The sequence below is a fragment of the Parambassis ranga genome, chromosome 16 (assembly GCF_900634625.1).
Source record: "Parambassis ranga chromosome 16, fParRan2.1, whole genome shotgun sequence".
In the NCBI taxonomy this organism is placed as follows: Eukaryota; Metazoa; Chordata; class Actinopteri; family Ambassidae; genus Parambassis; species Parambassis ranga.
In genome coordinates this window covers 18,797,941-18,823,177 of record NC_041036.1, presented here as the reverse complement: position 1 = coordinate 18,823,177, position 25,237 = coordinate 18,797,941, and the positions used below count along the sequence as shown (strand labels likewise).

Below are 25,237 nucleotides of genomic sequence, written 5' to 3'. Positions count from 1 at the left end.
ACGCTGAGGACTTCAGAGTTTTTTTACTTGTTATAGCAGAAATGTGGAGGAGCAGTAGTTCTCCTAGAGGACATTGTCCCTGGTGAGTTATTCCAGGCATGTTTTCTTCCAGGCAGGCTGCTGCAGGGAAACCTGACCCTGCATAAGTGAGGGGAAATGGATGGATAGATGGTCTTATTAGTAAGGGGATTGTCTATTATTTAACTTTGTAGCTGCAGCATAAGTTTTGAGGGGATCTGAGGGATGTAGCACATGGAGCTGATGCTCGGCTATCTGCCAGAGATGAGGCATCAGTGAAGATTATGGGTTAAAAAGAACCTTCGTCTTTTTTTATTACCTCTGATAAAAAAACTAGGAACTTCAGTTCCTTTCATCCACTTGTCTCCACTTGTGTCTGTGGACTTTGGGCGAAGATGTATAATTGCAGCCACAGCTCACATTAGAATTGTGCAGCTGCTCATAAATATGAATTGTGCAGCTGAGTGTGAGCGTGACACAAGGCCAGAAACTGTCATGGCACCTGCTGCTTCTGGGTCATGTTTTCAGAATTCAATTTACTGTGTCTATCATGTATTTCTGCAGGATGAAGAGGGCAAAACAGGTGGATAGATGGGTGGATTTATTCTGCTCAAGATCCATAGTATATGTCCATGTGATGTAAAGATGTTTGTTAAAAATAAAAAACTTTGAGTCCTTCCTTTTCAACAAGCTGATAGCGACAGGTGAAAACTTTTAACAACCTCATAGGAGAAGCCTGTGTGTCAGCTCACTGATGCACCTGCTTTTATCACTGTCTACCCGTCCACCTTCACCTGCCATCCTTTTATGCTCTCTGTGACATTTTCACAGCTCTTTACAGAGGATGAGTGTTTGTGGGCGCACACATGGGTGGACTAAAAATACCACACAGGATCCGGACTTCATTGCTCAAGTTTAAACTGGCAAAAAGTAACATTTTTAAGAATTTGAATAATGTATTCGGTTGTTATTTCAACAATTTCTCTGCAATTTATGCAACATATTGCAAAAAGGTAACCCTGGACAGTCAGAGTGATGGCTCGCTTTACTCGGCATGCGTGGAGTATTTATTATCTGTAATATCCGACTCCTGCCAGACAGTCACAGTCGGTGCCCTGGCAGTAGGAGTCGGTCTGTCGATCCAGCTCTCATCTTCCTCTATCATTACTGGAAACGCTGTGTGATTATAGCTCTCCATCTACTTCACAGACTAATCTGCGCATGATGCCATCTATCACTTTTGGCACCCCCAGGTACCAGCAGTGTCCTCTAAAGCCAGCATGGCTGTAATTATGTGTTTTCCTTGTTGTCAATAAATGCTAACTACATCTGTAGCTCTGAGGCCATGCATGCCGGGATGATTTTGAACAGTGTGTCCATGGTAATATAGTGTACTGTGTCAGAGCAACAAAATAGTTGTGGTGATTTTGGGACTTACAGAGGGTGATTGATAGCACGAGAAGAAGCCAAAATCCACCTATTCTCTTAAATATGTGGAAGTGGGCAAAAAAGGGACAGGTAGCTTCTCAATCACATGGCTAACACACGGAAAAAACAAATCAATCACACTTACAACTGACCTGCATTGAATGTCTTTGTGGGAGGAAGCTGAGGTACCCACAGGGACAACATGGAACCCTCAGCCTCAACGGTGCACCAATGCAAAACAGGGCTCTGGTGAAATCTTTGGAAAGGCTTAGTGTGACAATTGTGCCACATGTTAATCTAGTCAATACATATGGTCCCACCAGACTTCAGACGTCATTCTTTTCTCTAATGTGTTATTCTCTAGATACACAGATCTTTTATAACATTACAATTGCGCCTGTCTCCAGTGCTCCACTTCAGTATCACTCATGGTCATACTTCAGAAACAAAAACTGCACCACATCCAAATGGCAGAACATATGCGCCCAATGGGACCCCATGATGAAGTGGCAAATCAGGTGAACAGCACAGGTGAGCTCTCCTCTTTTTTTTTAATAACAACCCGATGCACGCTACAGATCTTGTATTTAACACTTTATGACTTTTGACCTTTTTTTTCTATCATTGGACGCTGCTCTTCCTCCTCCTCTTCCTCTCCGTGCTCTACTTTTATCTCTGTCATCCATTGTTGTCAGACCCGGAGATCGGAGCTGACTCAGTCTCTGCAGACCCACGATGGATCAGTGCAGCTGTCACTCACTCCCATTTGACTGACAGGCAGAAGGCCATGTGTGCTGCTTAAAGGAGGAAAACAGGCATCCGGCAGTATTTCTGTGGCAGCCGAATTATGTGGAATGTGCCTCCTCAGAAAATAAAAATGTCACTGAGTGTCATTATCATATGATGTATACATTTAGACTGATGATGCATTCAAGGGACAGCTCCTAAATGTATTTCTTAGTAGGCTACATATGGGGTTTAAGGTATGTGTGTGGATGAGTTGTTTTCATGCTCCCCATTAATCACCTTGCAATGCATTCTGGGTACGTAATGGTTTCGAGAGTTAGAACATCAAGTAGGCTGTTCCACACTTGTGTAAAGTTGATATTTATCTACTTCATGAAAACGAGCAGCGTCTTATTTATTGCTTGGTTATATCTTACCTCAAAAGTTTTCAGTATACATTTTACTGTTATTTTGGACATGAAAAAAAAAATTCAACCGTGCCGACATGTTGCTGTGGTTTAAAATCCAGGAGCAGATGGCCCATGGTGAAAGTGTTTGTTCAGCCAGGAAGAGTTTGTGCTGCAAGACGTTTGTTGGTCTGTTAATTAGAAGCTGTCACTGTTTAGTGCAAAGCCCGTCATGCATGGAGTGGTGCATATATGTGGACACATACTGTTATTCGTTTCTGTTAGGATGTCAGATCAGATCTTTTTTCATATTATTTGCTGCTGCAGGAACCATTAAAGATTGTAAACCCACGGATCACTGCACAGTACAGTGGTGGCTAGTGAAAAACAAACACGTTGTTTAGATGTTAACATAACGTAACATAACATGTTAGTTTTGCTCCTGCTATGTAGAATGTATGAATACAAAGCAAAGCAGGAAGCATCATAGTAAATCCTGTGACATGTGAGGACATTGGATTTGTATCATTAAAACCAAATACACAGTAAAACACACAACACACATCATTTTGTGTCAAACTACACCCAGCAAGGTGTGTGGATTTTCTCAGCTATGCAAGTCATGATTTCTGGAGAAAGACATTGTGATTGATTGTTTCAAAAAACAACACTGCATATCGATTAACTGACTGATCTGTTATTTTTTATAATTTTAGCATTCAAAATTGATGGGAAAAAAGTCAAAGCTTTAGTTTATATTGGTGACATTATGTAAATCCTAGTGTTAGCAGGTCCAATCAGTGATATAGTTGTATGTATACTTACAGATAGAAGACAGATAAATCTACAACAAACCGAGCCATACTGGCAAACAGATAATGTTCAGTTGTCTGTATACTTTTGGCAACATATACTCAGGTTTATATGACAGTTGTTCAGGTCCAGCTGTGTCTGTTGCAATGATCTTATAGCAGCAGCTGAGGCGACCTCTCTCAACCTCCACCCCCAACCCCCCCTTCACACACACACACTAACACCGCTTGCACGGGCACGCAAGTCCAAATAAAGATGACATCACCGCACACTCAAGCGTGACTCAGAGTGGCCGGCTGAGCCAGCAGGCCGTGAAGCTCAGCTGCCTGCAAACTCTCCCATCTGTCGCCTGGAATCCACAGCATCAGCCCCCAGCCGAGCTTCATCAGCGCTCCAGAGACTGACCCAGCAGGGGTGGGGAGTTAAGGGTGAGCTTGGAGTAAGCTGTGAGGAGGGCAAAGGGGGAGAGGGGGAGGAAGAGGAGAATGCAGGGAGGGGGTTATACAGTTCTTGTCTTTCCCCACAGACAAGCGAGCATGTCACAGTCACAGCGAATTAATCCAGTGTTCGGTGGTGGCGTGCCGGCTGCAGCCGTGGGATTGGGCGTCCTTGCCTTGCGAGCTGTTGTGTCATCCTCCTCCCCCCACTCGACTATAATGATCTCCATCTCTCTGTATACTGTATATAATGTCCCCCTGGCTTCTGTGATGACTCCTGAATCTGCAAACTGATCTTCACTCCTCGTGCCTCTGTTGAAATAATAAGCACCTCTTTTATACAGAGATTATACAGATTACCACAGACATGAGACATGTAAAGCTGCATTCACTATGTGCAGCCGAGCCTAATGTTTTAGACTGGAAGATACCCATGTGAGATGTAATGGAGAACTGGGAGACTGGCTGAAGGTTGACAGATTGTTTCCTCATTGCACAGATACTTTTAAAACAACCCTACAGACAAATATATACGGAGTCTTTCAACAACTTTTAACAATAATGCAATGCCCTTGTTGATGACACTATGTGCAGGTTGAATTATGAATGGTTAAAATTATGGGTGCATGATATAATCGGAAAGATTTCAGCATCAGCAGATCGTGACCGTAAAATGATTTATTGTAAACAACAGGGAGATAACAGCAGATAAGTTGACAGTGACTAAAGCTGGATCCATTCTCTGCGAGACAAAGACATTTTTCCCCCCGTGCAGACGTTACGCCCACAAAATGACGTCATTTTTTGTCTCTGACCGCCCGCTGATCCGCACTCCTGTGCACAGGGTCCGGGCCGAACTTTGTCTTTCAAGGCTGTGCGGCAACCATGCTGTGATTGGTCGGAATTTATTGTGGGCGTGATGAAAGTGGAGAAGCGCAAGAGCCTCTCCAGGTATATAGGTAGGTGTATAAACAGCGCTGATTCAACAGATTTAGATAAGACCATACTGGTTTTGCATGATGAGCAATAAAAGAAAGAAAGAAAGGCAAGTCAGGGTGATTTGTCTCCAATAACTCCAGACAGCCGTTCACACATACCAGATGGTGACCGTTATTACCATTCTATATAGTCCTACATACCCGGGCATAATAGGCTGGTTAACAATGTCTGTATATCTTTGATATTGTTACTTTTAATGTCGCATCTTCACAGCTCATCACCGGACAGTTTGAAGTATCGCAGGCACATTGGAACACAGTAGATGTGCAAATGTGGTCATAAAGGCACAAACACTGAATCTTTGCTATTGTTACTTTTAATGTCGCATTTTCACAACTCATCGCCGGACATCTCACGCTGTTGCAGGCACCCTCTCTGTAAAATGCCCTCTTGCCATGGCACAAGTCCTTGTGGTGTGTTAAAAACTCAGTAAAGTCTTTCCTTATAGTTTAGTGGGCAGGCCGTATGAGGAGTTCTGCACACACACGTCTCGCGGAGTATGGTACCTCAGTGCGGAAAAGACCTTTTTTTTGTAGCTCTTACCACCCGTGGAGTGCGTTCTCCGCTCTTTGTCTCGCGGAGTATGGAACAGCATTAACACTGTGTCCCCAGTGAGTGCGTCAGACTGTCACTGCATCAGTGTATATAAAAGGGATTTAAAAAGCTTTCAGGGGTCACCACAGCGGTCTTAGGCCATGACAGAAGTCCCCAGTGTTTCCCCACAAGCAAACAATGCTTCAGGCAGTTTAACATCCATGACATGATGCTGACATAGCTTTAATCTGATTTTATCTATTTTGTCTCTGAAGTGGCTTGCAAGCTCCTTACACCTGGCAACAGAGGATGTATCAGTGGAACTGCTAAAAGCAGGGTTGATTAAACGGTCAATGGTGCAGAAGAGGACATGAGGTTTATTTTTATTGTGAGTTATTAATTTTTAAAAATGTGCCTGCCTTTGTTGTTCATGTAAAAGTTGTATAATTTACTGTTAATTTATTTTTCTCCATCTGCTTCCAGCCATTCTGCAGTTTCTTTTTAGCTGTTGAGTTTCTTTCAAGGAGGGGTTGGTTTTGCTGACGCTTTTCTTCATCTTCGGTGGGGCCACTTTGTCCTGGGTAGCTCGTAACTTACTAGTAAAATTTCCCACAATAAAATCACATGAAGAGGGTAAAATGTCAGATGGGGTGTGCAGAGATGCCCAGATCACTAACAGATGCTATGTTGGCAGAGAGTCCGTGAGTGATGACAAGGTCTAATATTTGGCCCTTGTTGTGAGTAGGCCAGTTGATGTGTTGGGTAAATGTAATATATTTAAAAATGTCCTGGGGGAAATAGTCTAAATGATTGTCAGTATGAAGATTATGATCACCTAAAGTAATAATCCTCTCATAGGTGGTGTGGATAATTGAAAGCAGCTCAGAGAAGTCAAATATAAATGATGGAGGTCTGTGGACTGTAATGCCAGGAATAGGAGGGCAGCTAAAAACAATGCTGTGCTTCAACAGAGGCTGAGAGAATGGATGCTGTCCCACTATTTTTCCTGCCTTTCCTGGCCGTGTGTGGGAAGATGTAATTTTCTGGAGCTGCTTCAAAATTAGGGTGATGGGGGCATCTGTGGTGAGTCACGTCTCTGTTAAAAACATACAATTTATGCTGTATTCTAAAATCAGGTCATTGATGAGAAAAGATTTATTTGAGAGTGATCTTACATTTAGCACTGCCATATTCAGGGAAGCTGAAATAGCGTTCTTTTTGATCACTGCTGGTGGTTTTTGAATTTGTATTGACCTGAGATTAGTGACATTTCTACCAGAGTGTTTAGGGACCACCGTGTTCTGTCTGTGATAATGGATTGAATGGGGAAAGGGGCAGGTGTGCATGGTGATGCCAATGATTTGGGGAACTAGCAGGGAGTACAGTGCTCTGAGGGGGTCCAGACAGATGTGTAGGATCTCTGGAGTTAGTGTGGTGATTAGCCAGTCAGTCACACGAGGAGCACTGTACGGCGTGCCGCATGTTTGCAGCTAGCACTCTATTACCTAATGAGCTCAGATGGACTCCATCATCTCTAAAGAAAGAGGGGCGATTCCAGGATAGATTAAAATTGTCAATAAAACCAAACTTATTGGTGCCGCAGGCAGACAGTTTCCAGGTGTGGGGGCTGAGGATTCGGGCTGAAGCACACCACTCCACGGGCTAGTGTGGGGATTGAATCAGAGATGAAAAAAGACTGCTCATAAAATCCTTTTTTTCTCAGCTCAGACTGCTGGCTGGCTGTGTCGTTCGACCCCACATGAACTATGATGTGTTCAATAGAGGGAGTTAGAGAGCTCAGCAGGGGACCTTGGCTCCAGGAAAGCAGCATGTGGTAGCGTTGAAGAATTAAATGTTCCTGATGACGGACTCTCCAGCAATTAACGTGGTTGGGGAAAAGAGAGGATGAGGAGGTGGACACGGTACCTTTCCACAGAATCCATGGTTTGAGTCCCCCTGACACTGTTAGCTGTTTTGTTTTTGCCTGCAGTTAAGTTTTGTTTTCACTGCCCAAGGTCGGCCATTAAAAACAGGATAAGGGGCTACTAGGTAAAGGTCATGGTTTGTCATAAAACACACAAAGGAATAACATCAGAATCAGAATCGTGTTTATTGCCATGTAAGTGAAGGGGGTTCACATTACTAGGAATTTGCCTTAGTGATTGGTGCATACAAAGAACATATAATAATAATTAACATGAAATAAGATAAGACTAAGATAAAAGTAAGTAATTAAACTAAAGTAAGGCTAAATTTACATGACATAACAGACATACAAAGAACAGAACACAAAATGAATGGCGGATGAAATGTAAACATAGACCCTTATATGAACAAATGGAACAGTGTAATAATGTAGTAATATAACAGGTACCACATGAGTCGGTGAGGTGGTACTAGTGTGCAAGTAGTGCAAGATGGTGTAAACAGTGCAAATAGTCATCATTGTGCAGTATACATATGCAGTGACTATACTAAGTGTCCTTGAGAAGTGTGCATTCATTACAGTTCAAAAAAAGGGGTCAGCACAACCTAGAGTGCAACGACTGAGCCTTGCCCTGGGTGAACCACCTTCTTGATCATGGTATCTCCCTTCCCCCATCACAAAGACACATTTACACAGCAATTTACAGATAAAAATGACTAATGATTAACATGTACGCCAGATAGAAACCTAGAAACACCCTCAGGCCTGTAGCAGCACTAATAAGACCTCCAATTCACAAACACTAATGTCATGGTGAGCACTGAGGAAACAGGTTGCTTGCCTCATTACATAGTCACATCCTGCTGACTGTATTTACATACATCTACATGTGTGGAATGAGTTTTTTTATTATTGGCAAACTTTAAATGATCGAGATTAAACTGTTTAAACTCAATTTGAAAACATATTGAAAAGGATAAACAGGGTGTGTGATTACCTCTTTCTGTGACAGAGCCTTGGAATGAATAATAAATACACTGCGTGGTTCAAAAAAAACAAAAACATAAAAAATAAAAACAAATCCATGTGGTGTAACAACACCAGTAACATCCACCACTACATAAATACAATCTGTATTAGCGCGTCTTTAACTGCATGGATTTATATTAAATGCACATGTATGGCTTTGGATACGAAAACAACACTTTAACACCTCCAACTGTCAAACAGAGCATTTATGCAGGCCACATCTCCATATTTACAAGATCATAATGACAGGAGGCATGCTGCGGAGAGGCAGAGAATTAAATAATAAACTGCACCGCATTATTTGCATTGCAGACACATTCTCAGAGGATATCTGGGTCACTGTATCAGATTTGATTTGGCTCAAATTTATGCAAATTTTTTTTTTAAACTAAATTTTTCCAACCAGTGTGGGACCAATATTTTGACTTTAATTTCCCTAATTGCCCACGTTCTCGTCATGCATTTGAAACCTGAATGAGTTCTGAATGAATAGAAGAAGGAAAATATTGCTGTGTTTATTAGTTATAATCAGCCTGTGCACCATGGTTACATTTGTCCTGCAGAATATTAGAAATACTTGAAAAACATGGTTATCCTTGTGATATCCAAAAATGACAGGACACACCCTGGACAGGTCACCAGTCCATCACAGAGCAACATACAGACAAACAACCACTCACACCTATGGGTAATCTAGAGTCACCAATTAACCTAACAAGCACGTCTTTAGAATGTGGGAGGAAGCCGGAGCACCCGGAGAAAACCCACGCAGGCACAGGGAGAATGCGCACTGCACAGTCATGCAAGTCATAAAAATCACAGTAGACATTAAAAGAAATTGGAGCTTATTCTATTTTTTAAGCTGATAAATAATTACTGAATTTGTGACCTTTCTTTGGCATTTTTTGTCGGACCCTTATGCTGTGATACCTCGTATAGATGTGCATCTAAAATCACAACCACACACAGAATACAATTATACATTACTTTGCAGCAATTAAAGGAACACTTACACAACCGTTTATTTGCATCTTAGTAAAAAAAATAGTTGTAGTAGTGTTTGTAGACTGTGGAAACGTATTTAATTTATGCAACATTTGGATTTAAATGTCTTCAGTTTGTTTTTCTTTCTCTTGTGCAGGATCAAGAGGTCTTGTTGATTTTGTGTAGCTTTATTAAAATACATTAACTTTTTTTTCTTCTAGTAATATTAGTTGGCCAAAGCATGTAAAGATCATACATTTTATTTTTACTTTATCAACCCTGCAACACTACCAAAGAACATGCCTAAGATGTTCACACTAACAGTGCTAATTAGCAGTAAAATAATTGGAACTGAGGCTAACAGTAAATTAATAACAATAGTGTTGTACTGATGGTGGCAGGGAAAGATGTAGCCTACTTAGAATTTGTACATATAGTATTGGTAATTGATAAATGTAATGATAAAAATATATGTATAACAAACATGCCGTTGATGTTTCTGACCTAACAGTGATGCAGCACAAGTCGAAGTAGTGTCGCCGCTTCAGTAACCTGTAAGCTCTGTTTGGTCTTGCGTTTTTAAACTGAAACCTACAGCACAGAGTTTCACATCCTCTTTTTGCTCTTGAAACATTGAGGCACACAGACCAAGGGGGAATGTGCAAACATGACGTCCACACATTGAGAGAGAGAGAGAGAGAGAGAGCTTCACTTCAGCCTGGGAGAGATCATCGCTGTGAATGGAAATTACTGTAAAAACCCCGTCTTCTTCTATTTCTGCTTCTGCTTCACAGTTTGAGCTCAAAGGACAAAGAAAACTCCCCTGCCATCGCTCTGGTTAGGATTTGTTTCTAAAGCTGACTGCAGAAACATCAGTGTCTTATGAAATTTTATGAAATAACTTCACCATCTTTATCAGCCTCTTTTTTACTAAGGAAATGAAAAACTGTTTTTACCCACTATCTATGGTTATGAGACACAAAAGGAAGGACGACCATAGAATCCAACACTGTAATGTATGTTTTTCATCAATTACGTTTCAGTGTGAAGAACTCTGAACTCTGCTGGCTCACTTTGACCACGGCGGCCTGTGTCGACATGTTTGCTAATTCTGGCCGCTCTGTGTGTGACCCCCTCTTCCACACCTCCAGGATTGAATGCTCAGCGCTGCTCTGACTGCAAAGTAAATTTCACAGGTTTTGTCTGAATAATGTTTCCCTGTCACATAGTCCACCTGGGACTACGAGCTGGAACTGTAAGCTGTGCCGTGTTCCCCCTCAGTGCATTAAATTAAGACAAGAAATGTGCTTTTTATTGATTTTGCAGGGGCAAACCGAACAGCTGTAACAGATTCTGATGGTAGATAAATAGAAAACCTAATCTTCTCTGTGACAATGTGTTAGTAAGCTGCTGTCGTTACAGCACTTATGCAACTGCATAGTGCACCAAACATTCCACTGTAGTGAGACTGTCTTCTGGTCAGTACAGAACAGATCTGTTCTCTGAGTTGTGTCTCCTTTGTCTTTCTGATTCAGTGTTTAGTTACCTGCTTCCTGTTTTTTGATACTTACCTCTCCTCTGGTTACTGGTGTCCTGACTATTCCTGCCCTACTGGTCCAGTAGGGTTATTTACCTGTTCATGACTTCATCAGGACACACACCTGCTTCTAGACATTTTTCTAACACACTAAAATGATGAGAGGGCACCTTTGTCAAAATGAAACCAATAGCTGGGTGGCATCCTATTTTATTGAAGTATCACACCAGAAATGTGAAGCAGGTTTAAAAAATCTACTCTAATCACCTGTTGGGAATGCACCTAATTCACACTCCTTCAGTGACAGGCTGCTCCATCCTGAGTGAAGGAGCGCTATTACAGGTCCTTCCTACCTGCTCCCATCAGACTGTACAATCAGGCCTGCTCACAGTAGAATATGTGTATATGTATGTGTACATATGTATGTATGTATGTATCCACTCCCAGCTAAATCATATAAATTGTCATTTTCACCATACCATATCATAATGTGCAATAACAGTCCAGTACTGAAGTCACAGTTATTCTGTTATTTAATCAAGCATTCATTCACCTTGCATTCATTTCTATGTATCTATTTTTAGTGTATATATTTCTTGTGACATATATGGTTACTGCTCAGCCACTCATAGAAAGACCCTACAACTGTGGTGAGGTCCACTCAGAGGATCACTGGCAGCAGTCTTCCACCAGCTGAGAACATCTACATCACCAGATGCCAGCATCATGGGAAACTCTTCCCTCTGCTCATGCCCCCTCCCCAGGGAAGAAGGGTGTGCACTACATTACATTACATTACATTATGTCAGGGTTTGTGGATGAGGAGCTGACACGGTTGCAGGAGGCAGAGCGGTTTACATGTTCAAAAAAAACAGTCTTTTATTTCAGACAGGAGGGCAAAACGATACAAAACCCAAAAACCAAAAATCACACTAGCGTGGTCAAAAGGAGAGTCCAAAATAACTAACTAAAAATCACACTTAGCGCGGCAAAACTAAATTCAGAAAAACCGGCACATGGCATAAAAGGCAAGAGCAAAAAACAAGGCATGAACGAGGCCTCTACCTGGAGCACGCTGAGGTCAGGCAGAAGTACATGGGGTAGGCGAGGATCTAGGCATGGCATGGCATGGCATGGCATGGCATGGCATGGCATGGACGAGACATGGAACAAAACAAAACCCTACACCAGACGAGACGATCTAGCAAAGACAAAGGGGAAGACACAGACTATATACAATGGGACCAGGGAAGACAACGAGGCACAGGTGGCACACATTAGGGCAGGGCAGGTGATCACACAAGGAGGGAAAACACAGGAAGTAAAACTCCAGACAACGCACAGGGGGGACAGGACTACTAAAGTAAAACAGGAAGCACAAGACAAGACACAAGAACTAAACAAAGACCCAGAACTACAGGAAAAATAACTATAACTAAACACAGATTAAACTAAAAACCCAAAACAAGGAAATCAAAACCATAAACAAACACCAGGTCGTGACACATTATATTATATTATATTATATTATATTATATTATATTATATTATATTATATTATATTATATTATATTATATTACATGTTGTTCAAAGAGTTCAAATCAGTTTGCTATTGGTTTAATAAAAGGTGAAATTATTCCACTTCCCTGCCTCACAGGTGGAACTCAGAATCAAAGGAAGCAACATGAAAGGGGCAGAGGGAGGTTTTCTTCCTTTTTTTATAAGACAATAGAGACCATCACCCAGGTGTGAGCAGCCAGTCAGTAGACGTCTGACTACCTCTACTCCTGCAGGGTGTTACCTTAAATAAAGTTTGTTCTTAGTCATCTAACCAGGTTAGATGAGGCTTATATAACTCATCTATCTCTGTGTTCCTGTCCTTCAGCATCCATTGGCAGATGGTCGGTAATTTCTCAGCACTACCGGCTATACTTTCTTCTCTCTAGCTATAAAAGAGGTGGAAACAGACTCTGATTTTGGTCATTACTTCTGTGATTTATCAACATTTTGTGGCAGAATCTCAAATAATGCCTTGAAATTCATTCAAATAACATATTTAACTCTTTTTGAATTCAAGAAGGACCTGAAGACTTCACAGAAACACTTGAGAGCATGCAGCTTTCATGTTTAAACGCATAATGAGGATTAATCATTATTTGTGTGTTCCCGGACTTTTGCGGTGGATTATGGCAGAGACGTGCTCCTGTCTGCTTTTAATGTGATGAAAACAATCAGGGACTAATTTGTTTTCTGTTTTGGGATCTCATGTGTTTGAGATGCAGCTTAGTTTGTGTGATGATGATGATGATGATGATGAAGGTGTAAGACATATTTAATAGCTGCAAAGTTAAACCACTCCTGAGCTGACAGGGCCCATACACATCACATCTCTGCACAGCCACATGTTCCAGGGTGGATCTATATAACTGCAGTGTTAATGTGTGTTAATTCTGCAATTTGGGTCTTCAAGGTGCCTCAATTACAGGGCCCCAAATTCAAGAGGGCACATCACCACTTTCACACAATGAGGGCCAACTTTTTTTAGTCACAGGAAACACTGATCAGACTGTGAAGCTACAGTTAAAGGCGCTTCATCTGAGAAATCTGAGAAAATAGCCACTCATCTTCAGGGTCATCACGGCTGGAGGGGAGTTAGAGCAGAAGGCTGATGTTACACACAAATCCTGCTGGACTTAAGCAGCAGCAAACATAGAGGGAGCCACATTTCTCTACATCTCGCAGTCCAAAGCAGGACAAAAAGAAGCAGCTGATAAATAAGTTGCAGTTCACTTTGTGTCTGGTGTTGTTGTGCTTCCACTCTCATGGACCTATTCTCCCCCAACTCCCATGCCCTCAAACTTTAGAGGTAAACAATGTGAAGGCATGTGGGGAATAAAGGACCTTTTAAGTCTGTCTGTGTTGCACCTCGGGAGCAGCAGCCTGTCGCTGAGTAAGCTTCCCTTAGTTGCAGATGACAGGGTGCAGAGAATGGCTGGCATATAGTGTAAAATATATGCTAGTCCCATATGGGTTGAAATAAGCAACATTTTAAACAACAACACTCCAGGATATCTCTTAACTTTCACTAAGTTGAGTTTAATGCCGTGTGTGCAAATATTCTAAACTCTCTTCTGTTCTCAAACATTTTTAACAAGTTTCTGTCTTAACTGCTCTAAATGGTGAAATGTTGACATCCAAACAGTCAAGTAGAGGTCAAAGCTCCTCACAGGGACAACAAGAATGGCTTGTCTTAATCTTTGTCTTTTTCAGCAGTGAAGAAGAAAAAGCTGCTGGAAAACACTAGAAAAACAAATCATTAAAACAATCAGTTCATTTCAATTCAATTTTATTTATATAGCACATTTGACAATCAGAAATGGTCTCAAAGTGCTTCACAGAGACCCATAGCTATGCTGATGACATGCACATTTACTTTGCTCTGTCCCCTAATGACCATGCCCCCCTTAAATGTCGTTATCAGTGTATGGACCAAATTAGAAATTAGCTCAACACAGACAAAACTGAAGTAATAATATTTTCAAAAAGAGAGGAAAAACTCAGGATCGCCACTGTTCTTGACACAAAAGGAATAAAAGCAAAATATACTGGTAAAATAATAAAAATGTTTCAGCATTACACACCGCCTAGGTCTCTCAGGTCACAGGAAAAAAAAAGTTGTTGGTAAAACCTGAAGTCAAAATCAAATGTGGTGAAACAGCTTTCAGCTTCTATGCAGCTCAGCTCTGGAACCAATTTCCAGAAGAGATCAAAAATGCAGCTACTGTTGGCAGCTTCAAGTCCAGACTTTAAACCGAGCTGTTCCCAGATGGGTTCTGCTAAAACATTCACTTCTAATCACTATGTGTCTTTTATATTCTGCACACTTTCATATTTATTTAATCATCTTACGCCTTTAATTTGACTGTATTTTATCCCCTGTGTCCTTCCTGTTTTATCATTTACTGTATAATGTGATCATTTTTATTATGTTCTTGTGCTTTCATGTTTGTACAGCACATTGAACTACCTTTTTGTATGAAAGGCGCTATATAAATAAACTTGCTTTGCTTTGCTTTGCTTACAGATGATTGGAAGAACTATCTGTCAATCACAGGCTGACTTATGTCAAGGATCTTTCAAAGTTTGCGTGTCAGAAACCACACACATAACAGTCACTTGTCGTCAGTAGCTGTCAAGGTGGATTTATGTGTGCTCCTAAATTTGGAAGACTCCGGATGTCCACACTGCACATCCTTAATCCAAGTGTGTAGTGCATCAGATACTCAGTGTGTACTCAGTCAATATTTGAGCTGAGGCTGCTGTTAGCACCCTGTTTCTCCTCTGTATATAAATTAGCATGTTTAAATGCATGAGTGCTTCTTCCAGGATTTCACACTAGTAAAAGCCATATGCCTCAGCGATGGTGGAACAATGACGCTCTCCATTTATACCTAATAAGCTCTTCATTTAGAGGCTGCAGTAATAAAATTCAAACTGACATTTCAGCCCTACACCAGTATTAATAAGGCAGCAGTGTGCCTAGTTGACTTTTAAATGAAATGTCTAATAACCACACAGGGTAGGAGGTTCCTGCTCTGTGCTGAATGAGACTCTCTGGAGGGAGGAGGAGGTTTTATTTTTGGCAGCCTGACTGAAATAATCAAAGGTTTTTGTGTATTTTAGGGATCAGAAAACAAATGTTGCTACATCGCCTGTCAGACTGTGTTTTCTCATAGTCCCAGTGAAATGAAAACTCTTCAGCTCTTCATGTAGTGTCTGATTGCTGAGGTTTGGCTCCTTGAATATGTGATTCATCCAGGGTTGTGAAATTGGTAGCTGTTCCACAGATATAACACATTTGATTGTCACATCAAAATCAACTCATGGTGCAGCAGAAAACTCATTATCATGTTTGTTTTTTTCTTCTTCTCTGAAAATCAATATTTTTAAAGGTCATGCCTGGATCACCACATGTTCCATTTCTCCAGACATTCAAACATTGACAATAACAGTATCATTTTAAAATGTGATTAAAGCCATGACTAACATGTTTTTCACTTAGACTTAAAAATAATCAATACTTGAATCTTGTCATCTAGCAAAGATTGAGCAGCAGCATAGAGAAGCTGAATGCAGCTTCACCACGTTCGGTTTTAACTCTGAGAGTACCAATAATGCTGCAACACAAAGAGTTCGTTTTTTACTACCCCAAAAATAATAGATGGTCACATTTTGGTCTAGAATAAGATGTTTTTTTTGTCCCTGAGGCTGGGATGTGAGCTTCTTTTGTGACTATTGCTTTGTTTTATTTAAGCTTCATGACCTGTTGTTACCATCACTTCCCTCATAGTTAAACAGTCTGATGGCGGACGGCAGGAATGACTTCCTGTACCGTTCCTTAGAGCAGCGAGGCAGCAGGAGTCTGTTGCTGAAGCTGCTTCTCAGTCTGTCCACAGTGTTGTCTAGAGGGTGGGAGGGATTGTCCATGATTGAAAGCAGTTTAGCCAGGACCATGTCCCTCGCCACCTCCTCCAGGTTGGTGAGCTTAAAGCCAAAGCCAGTACAGTCTGCTCATGCCCTTCTTGTACACGGCCTCAGTGTTTGTGGACCACTGTTGTCCAGTTGGACACCCAGGAACTTGCAAGATGTGACTGTTTCCACATTTTCCCCACTAATACAGACTGGAGAGGGTGGGGACTTGCTCCTGCTGAATTCCACCACCATCTACTTCATCTTGGGCATGTTCAGCTGCAGGTGATAAATAACCATTACTTTTGTCTATAGTCCATCCTTTGATGGGGTCAACGGTTAAAAAATATTCATATTCCTGCCATGCTGTTTATCCAGCCAGGCTGTTTGTGTGTGTGCTGCAGTGTTTTGTGAATGTTCACCTTCTCTCCACCATAATGGAACTAGATGACTCTTGTGTTGTGATGATCGAAGATACATGCTCAAAAACCTGAAATTGCAGACCTGGTTGTGAGCAATGGTTGCAGGATGTAAAAATAACTCTCAAACAGAACTAGGTTTGTGTGTTTTCTTGAGTAACTGAAAAATGATTTCTGGCTTGTTATCAAACAATAAACCATCTGTCCATACCTTACCAAATATATAAGCACTATTATGTATTATGTGTGCATCTGTTCTAAATACAAACAAATGCATACATTATATGGACCTTGTAAGCAGCTGTGTGTGTTTTCCTTGCACCCAGCCATGCAGTGCGGGCGGCTGTGGGGTGGAAAGGGTTAAATTTATTGTTCATTTAGGTTGCAGATTTTAAATGTGTTTTTGTTTTCATGAATAAACATCACAGCCGTGGTTCTAATGAAGGACTGCAATGGCAATGTTTTCCTCTGCATTTCAGCTCATTGACCAGTAAACACATTTAACGGGCTGTCCTGAATTTCCCCTCGGGGATCAATAAAGAATCTTTCTATGTAGTTTCTGTCTAAGAGTTTCTCACACTGCTTACATTTATGGTACACAGCCCCAGCACACACGCACACACACACACATGCGTGTCCCGTGTCAAAATGTTTCTGTCTTCTAATTCATTACATTTATAGACCTTTTGTCATCTATGCTGCTTTAAAAACTGTGTATGATTATTCCAAATCTTTTGTGCCATCACCAATTTGCGTGAAGGAAAGCTTGCCTTCGTTAAATAAGTGTATATGTTACATAAGTGGGCTCTTGGCTAATCACCACAAGTGTGGGTGTTGTAACAGACTTAAGATCCTCTGAGATGCATCCAGATTTAGCAGAATGGAAGAAGGACATGAAGACGAGTACACAACATTTGAATTTAGGCAAATAATGTATGTAATGTACAACAGTGGACATACCAAATGTTGATAATGAAAGGGGGCATGAAAGCCTAATGTTTTCTTTGCTTAACTTGCTTGTAGTTTGATTTTTGTTTGACATAATCACTGCTGGAAAAAGCAGACAGGCAGGGTTGAACCTGACTGGTGGCCTGTCCAGGATTTACCCGCCTCTCTCCCATTGACAGCTGGGATAGGCTCCAGCACCCGCCACATCTTTAATATATGAGGCGTTAATGTAAATATGTAATGTTTAAAATCTTTTTTGGTTGGTTAAAGAGAACATATATTCTGTCTATAATGCCTATGCACCAGAATATATTCTGCATAATAATGTGCTGGGAGTTAAATTGAGCCTGGAGTAGCTCAGCAGCTCCAGCAAAAAAAATTAAAAAAAAGCTCCCACATGCTGTGATATGATGTGAAGCATCGGACTGGAGTCCCTCTGCTCTGACCTCTGGATTAAGGATTACCCACCACACACAGAGAAGCACAGGATTATGCTTTTGTTTTCGCTGTGTCCACTGCAGGACCAAAGCCAAATCTGCAGATAAATGATACTATTACAGCACACAGGCAGAGTTCACTGCACACTAATGACTGCAGGAGTCTGGAGCTTCCTCAAAGGCAGAGGGTGGAGGACTAGAATGACTCCAGAGAGTCAGAGAGAGGCAGGGACGTGATGTTTGACACTACAGTCATCTGATGATGGACTCAGATGTGGAGGGTAACATTCTGTTTTAAATTTAATGATTATAGCTCGTCCTCTCATGAGGACACCTTGAGTGTTTGGGCTTGAGGATGTCAGCTGTAGTCCAGCGTCAATCTGCAGATGAAGTCTCCAAGTTTTCATGAAAATGTGTGTTTTATTGCGGAACATGATATTCCGATAGATGCTGCCAAAATAAGCAAGGCAACAAGGCTGCTGCTTGCAAGCATTCACATCATACCTATAAGGAAGTGAGAGGTTGAGGTGAAAGGTTCTCTTCTCCCTTCTCTTTGTGTTCCATGTCCGTCTCCATTTGGAGTATACATTCTGTGTTGCTAGGAGCAAAAAAAGAAGCAAACAACTCATTATGTACCCTCTTTCCTCTCATCATCTGCACAGATGCTTGGCCCTCTTTGCAAGAACCTTTGCATTTTTCTAAAAGCAGAATGCTCCTTCGAAGGCCTCTGTTATATCAGCTGAAGCTCCAAAACATTTTTTTCTGGAGAAAGTAGGCCACAATGTCTTATTGGCAGTCAACAGCTGTCAAAAAGAGAGAAGAGTGTCAGAAAAGTAATTTGACAAAAAAAGGAAAAGTAATTCTAAGCTTATTTTTTCAGACCTGGAAGTAATCAGGTGGGACCTAATTTTCTTGCTGCAGAAATGACTCAGGCAGGGGGAGAAAAAAAGCTGCTGCAGTGGTGATGGTGCCCTGAAAGACCTGGGATCTAAAACAAAATAAATAAATATCAATATTGATTTTGGGGTTTAAAATGTAAATTATTTTCTCGACAAGCCTGACACATCCTCTTCATCCTTACACCCACGTCCTGTGGTGTGCAAGCAGGCGTCGTTTTATAGGCGGTGGGCTTCACTGTCATCAGCATCCTCAGCCAATGGAGAAGCCAGCGGAGGAGAGACACTTTACCAGTTTCTCCGGAGCCTGTGCGGATCAGAGCGCAGCGCCCTGCGCAACGGACCCATCCTCCGGTGCGCGCACCAACATCTGGAAAGTGACTTTGCCGCTTCTCCTGCTTCCTTGTTATTCTTTTCCTGAGGACTGAGGTGTGTTTTAAGAAGCAGTGGACGTTCGCTGTGCGTGGATATCCAGCAGGGAAATGGTGCGCTGCACTACCGCTGGCTTCAGCGTCTTGACAGGAATTAAAAGCTGGAAGTGAGTACAGTTCACTGCAGTATTTAATATCAATTGGATGTAAATATCTCACTTATTCCAACTGACACTCTTATAATTATAAGATAATAATAATGTTTGTCTCTGTATTGATATGTATGTATTGACACTGTATATGATTGTCCCGGGACTCCTGGGATGCGCGCTAAAAGTCATCAGACCTGTGCGCTTTCACAAACCCACACCAAACAAAATGATGTTTATTAAAAACAATGCAAACGGAAAGATTCTAACATGAGCATGGATACATTTTAAAGCCCTGTGGGGCGCACAGTGTGGGATGGACAGCGCTGATCCGCGGGAGGTTTCTGCGTGAGCGCGCAATAAGTAACCACAGAGGGTAGCCTATAGCTGCGTCCTCATATGGAGATCCTATACTGCGTTTTTTATGTTGAACTTTTATTTAAAATTTAATGTAAGTCACATTGTGCAGATTTTCTTTTTTTTAATGAATAAACAATTTTTAAATAAATAGTTCTCTCACTCTGCTGGCAGTCATGATCACCATGTGTGGCTTTTCATACAGCCAGGCAGGTTTCAGCTTGACCGCTTCATGGTCTGCGTGGAGTGATTTAAGGACAAACTGACTCAGTGCGTAAAATATACATTAAAAAAACTTTAAGTCAAACTGACTGGAGCGCTCATCTGAACTCATTAGATCAGTTTCAGATGGAGGATGTCCAGGAACCTGCTGCACTGTGGCGGGATTAAAGGAGCACGGCGCGTCAGCTGGGTTTTGTTTACTACTACAGCTGCTGTTGTTGTTGTTGCTGTCCGGCCAGATTATGACGTCGCCTGCCCTCGTGTTAGTTAGTAGTATCCATCTATCCTTCCATCCCTGCATCCCTCCATCCAGGGTCCGCCCGCCCGCCGGCCGCACGTGAGCTAGGGGAGAGAGAGAGAGAGAGAGAGGCGAGCACGCGCACGGGGCAGCTGGTGTCAGAGCACATCTGTAATGGTATCATGACGTCAGCGCGTCCCTGGCGTGATGCAGCGGGGAACCACAAAAGAGGAAAATCAAAAAAATATTCATATTAACTAATGCATAAAAAAATGAAAACATAAAATTAGGAGTTTAAAAAAACAAACATTTTTGACTGGTCAGGTTGACATCATGTTCTGCCTGTTTGTCCTGTGGTTTATTATGACTTGAGCTTTCAGGGCCACCATATACTTGTATGCAAATAAAGCAATCGACAGGAAAAGAGAAATTAAAAGTGATCAAAGGTTCAGGAAGAAGAGACTAGAAAAAAAGCACATTTTTTTAAAAAAGAAAAAAATATGTTTTCATTTGCTTGAATTTATATGTAGACAAGGACACACAGGGTTTTTCTAAATATCAAAATATAGCCTACTCCTGCTACCTGCTATGAATACTGTCTGTGGAATGTTGAAAATTTCTTCAGTGCTTCATTCAGAGTTTTTTTTGTCTGCGCAAAAAGTTTGCCAAACAGTGGAGAGAGATCCTTTGGTATGCACTCATTAGAGTGTTAGACTGCTCTGTGTGTCCATTAGGAGTCTTGTCTGTCCTCTTGTCTAATAAAATATTAATAAACCAGCCCAAACTGGACAGGAAACAAGATGTCAGGTGGGGATACTGTGGACGTACTGCAGAGGACAGGTGTATCCCACATGCACCTGTCCGTGACCAGGATATAGGTGGCCCAAATGACAGGAATGTGGCTGAAGGGAGAGGACAGCTGGAGTCAGATTAGCATTGTGGGTGACTCAAACTCTACCCATAATCCTTGGCTCTTTGCTATTTAGTTCTTGGTCAGTTCTTTGCACACAAGTGATTTTCATTTCATAGGTTGAATGTGGTGATCCTGTGGTTTGGTACTGGGCATGCTGTAGTCTGCTGGTCATGTAACAAAATAGTATGAAAAATAAAACATGTATCAGACTGAATTTCAGAACATTGCATCATCATTTGACACCTGTGGTGGGAACCAGACATTAAGTGGTTTCCAGTCTAAGCACTGATCCCCACAGGGAATCTGATCACCACTCTGAAGAGGAGTGGATGCAGAAATCTTTTTAATGATAACAATGTTTTTACTCAACTGTTACCAAACCAGAGCATTTGTACATATCTTAGAATAATTACATGAAAAGTGTCATTGATTGACAAAGTGGTGTTTCCATGACTCTGCACATCAACTTTAGAAAGCTCAACAACTCACTGATTTTTTTTACAGAATCCTGCAAATTTGCAAATTTAAGGTTCTACATTCTGACAAAAAGTTGCATAACGCATTTAGACCTTCAAGCTTTTTGGCATTTAGAAAGGTTAAAGCTTTTTTCTGAACTACTCCCCTGGATCTCAAAACTACTTCCAGGATATTTGAAGCTGCACAATGGAATCTAGTATCAACTATGTTGTACCTGTTGTCTCCACACACACCTCGGACCTAATGTCATTTTCTGTTTGCGTTTATTTCAGGCCATGATGTGAGAGTCCTACATCTGTCCCCCAATGTTTGAGACCAGCACATCGACCATGTTGGACAGAGCTGAACCGGCACACTGCACTGTGTGCTGCTGTACTCTGGCCAACAAAATCCTCATGGTGCTCTTCATGGTGCTGCTTATCTTTGCCATCCTGTTTGGGAACTTGGTGACTCTGGCCGTGGTGCTTGGGACCAAACACTTCCACACGCCGCAGGGCTACCTGAAGGCGTCCCTCGCTGTGGCTGACCTGGCGGTGGGGATATTTGTGGTGCCGCTGTCCGTCTATGCTGAGGTCTACCTCATGGTGACTGACTCGGCACCTGAGTGGACTTCATACAACTCACAGTCAGTGAGTTTCCACCCGTGTAACCTCATCGGACCCATCTTCGCCGGGTGCACCTTGGTCTCCATCACAACCATTTTCCTGCTCACGATTGAGCGCAGCATCGCCGTGCTGAGGCCGCTGCACAAGGACTCTGTGATTACACGGAAAAGAACCACAATCCTCATCGTCCTGTCCTGGGTGGGGAGTTTCTTCTTGGCTGTGTTTCCAATGGTTTTCAGCAGTGAGATCGCCCTGGAGTATAACTCCTGCAGCCGGATGTGTAACTATGCTTTGGGGACTATTGGTGAGTTCCGCAGCCAGGCCTGGAACATCCTCCTCCTCTTCCCCGCGTTTGACTTCACCCTCCTGGGCAGCACTGTGGTCATTAACATCATTTCACTTTCCAGTATCAGACAGCACTCAAAACGCAGGAAACACTTGGCAGAGACCGAATGCCAAAGCACCTCCAAACCTACATTCTCAGACATTAAAGCAGCCAAGACCATCGGGACTCTGACGGTGGCTTTCACTGCATCCTTCACCCCCATCGCTGTCTTTGTGGTGGGGAACGTTTTGGGGAATGAATGGTGCAATTTTTCTTTTTTCGCCTTCTGGATTTTGGCCACCAACAGTTGCTGGAATGTCATTATTTACAGCGTGAGAGATCAAAAGTTCAGACTTCGTGCACACAAACTCCTCATGCCCTTCCAGAGAAAACCAACCACCAAAACATCTAAACAGCAAGGAGACGCCTGAGCAGGACTGTGTCCTTTAGATGGTTGTTTGTTGCACAAACTTTGTGAGTCTCGCTAAGAGACGTGTCTGCATGTCTTGTGGATTGCTGTTAAATATGTGAAATTATAGTTTTTCTTTTTTTTTTACATGACAACAAAAAGCATGGTGTGTTCTCGATCACAAATGTTGGATTTGTCCCTGGCTGTGGGCATTTGTCTTGTTCTGTGTAATGTTAAATAATGAGGCCTGTTCCAGTCTGTGGAATGGTTGTTTTCCTGATTGTAATCAATTAAAACTTGAAAAAAGTGTTCTGTTTCTGTTTGTGTGTAAAGTTATATTTGTGCTGCAGAATTGTTAGTAAGGTAGAATTACATTGAACGATGTCTGGGAGATGCTACACACACACACACACACACAAACAATTAAAATGTAAAGCTTTAGTGTGTGAATCCTACATAACACAGTTCAGCCAATCAGTTCAAGTTAAATGCTGGAGTTTTAATGTGGTGACATTCCAACTCTGGCACACCATGAAAGAGAGGAGAAACTGTAGCCATGGAGACAGAATTGGCTACAGTAACTACTGGAGTATGGCAGAGCATCTGGGTGGAAAACCATAGGACTTTTCCAAGAAAGGTAAAATAAAATATAAAACAAGAGTGACCATAAGGAAAAACTACAGATATTTTCTGCAGTTATAACAAAACAAAACAATAATCAGTTGTTTAGGTAGGGTAAATGTATTAGCTGCTTAGCTTGGTTCCGATATATTACACATACCAACCTGTCCACGTCCAATAAGGAGACATCTGTGTTCCACAATCACTTTTTTGTGCATAAAAAAGCACACCAATATGTATTAGCTAGCTAGCTTTTTTTGAAAATGAGGTTTCTCAGATTACTCAAACATCCATAGAAGACAGAAGTCCTCCACCTGCCCTCAGTTATCCCAATGAAGAAGAAGTAGGCTGATGGGTAACAAGCATTGTTAATTATTTTGACCAAATGGATCAATGCCATGTCTCTTTGATTACTACAAAGCCTGAATGACTCCTGTGAACAAGGTAGCTGTATAATCAAAGCGGTCACATTTCTCTCAGGTGAGGACAGTTGATCTGTAGGCACACGTCCTACAGATTTATGTGTAATTACTCTCACTGCCAGAAGGGGGAGCCAAACCTTATGCACTGTACCTTTATAATGAATGTAGCCTTCAGGCAACATTCAGGTACAAGCATTTTTTGACAATTCAAGTTACAGTATGTCAGCCTCTATTTAGTTGTGTGTTAAAGTGACAGGCAGGTTTGGAGAAGGAGTCTGAGCTTTAGTTCAGCTTTAATGAGGAGGACCTCACACTGAGTTACTGTTTTCATAAATGTCTTTGTTATTCAAGCAGCGATTCAGGAGGAGAAAAAAAGGCATCCACTTTATGTTTTTAAATGTCACCCAGACGTTTCTTACATTACAATGATTTTTCAGTAACCAGACCCTCTGCATCACCTTACTTCACCCTTGCTTCTCACATACTGTATCTGATGGTTCAAAAAAACAAATCTTACAGGATTTACACTTGTCTCATGTCTCAAATGTTTGTCTCATGGACAGTAGTTGGATGGTATTTGGAACAGTATTTGGGTCAGAGGGTGAACTAAGTCATCAGGATTCCTACTCTAATGGATAGAGGAGGATAATATAAAAAAAATGAATGGCTTAAATATCAATGTGTGTTTATGTGGAAGAGGTGAGGAGGTGACAGATATACACATACTATCTCACACACACACACACCACATTCAAGCACCTGATGCTAAAATGGCTGACACGAAGTGTATGTTTGTATCAATGATGGGTACATAAAAAAACTGTCAAGGTGTTTCTGTCCCTGAACAGCCTCCAAGCTGAAAAAGAAGAGAGAAATATAATTGCTGTGAAAGATATCACTTTCTGCAACGTGATACACTGCAGTGGGTCACAACATGGACGGCTGAAAGAAACAAAGTGAGGATCAATACAAAGAAAAATAGGAAAGAAATGAGAGACGGATGTTGACATCGCCATCCTTGACTTTCACTATAATAAGGTTGTCCTGAAAGTGAAATTTAAAATGAATGAGAGAGACGCAGATGGAGGGATAAGAAGAAACAGAGAGTCCGTCCAGCAC

At 41.6% G+C, this 25,237-nt stretch overlaps 1 protein-coding gene and 1 pseudogene across 1 annotated transcript; one reads left to right on the top strand and one right to left on the bottom strand.

Moving 5' to 3' along the window:
• Window positions 1–7,850: 7,850 nt before the first annotated feature.
• On the bottom strand, window positions 7,851–7,959 carry LOC114449186 (uncharacterized; annotated as a pseudogene).
• A 14,082-nt stretch (window positions 7,960–22,041) lies between these two features.
• Window positions 22,042–23,097, top strand: LOC114448420 (beta-2 adrenergic receptor). Its single transcript, XM_028425339.1, has one exon. It carries the CDS (start codon window positions 22,042–22,044, stop codon window positions 23,095–23,097), a length of 1,056 nt encoding a protein of 351 aa, XP_028281140.1.
• The last annotated feature ends 2,140 nt before the right edge of the window (window positions 23,098–25,237 follow it).

Coding starts and splice junctions, on each gene's coding strand:
- LOC114448420 (XM_028425339.1), top strand. CDS start 22,042: ATGTTTGAGACCAGCACATCGACCATGTTGGACAGAGCTGAACCGGCA.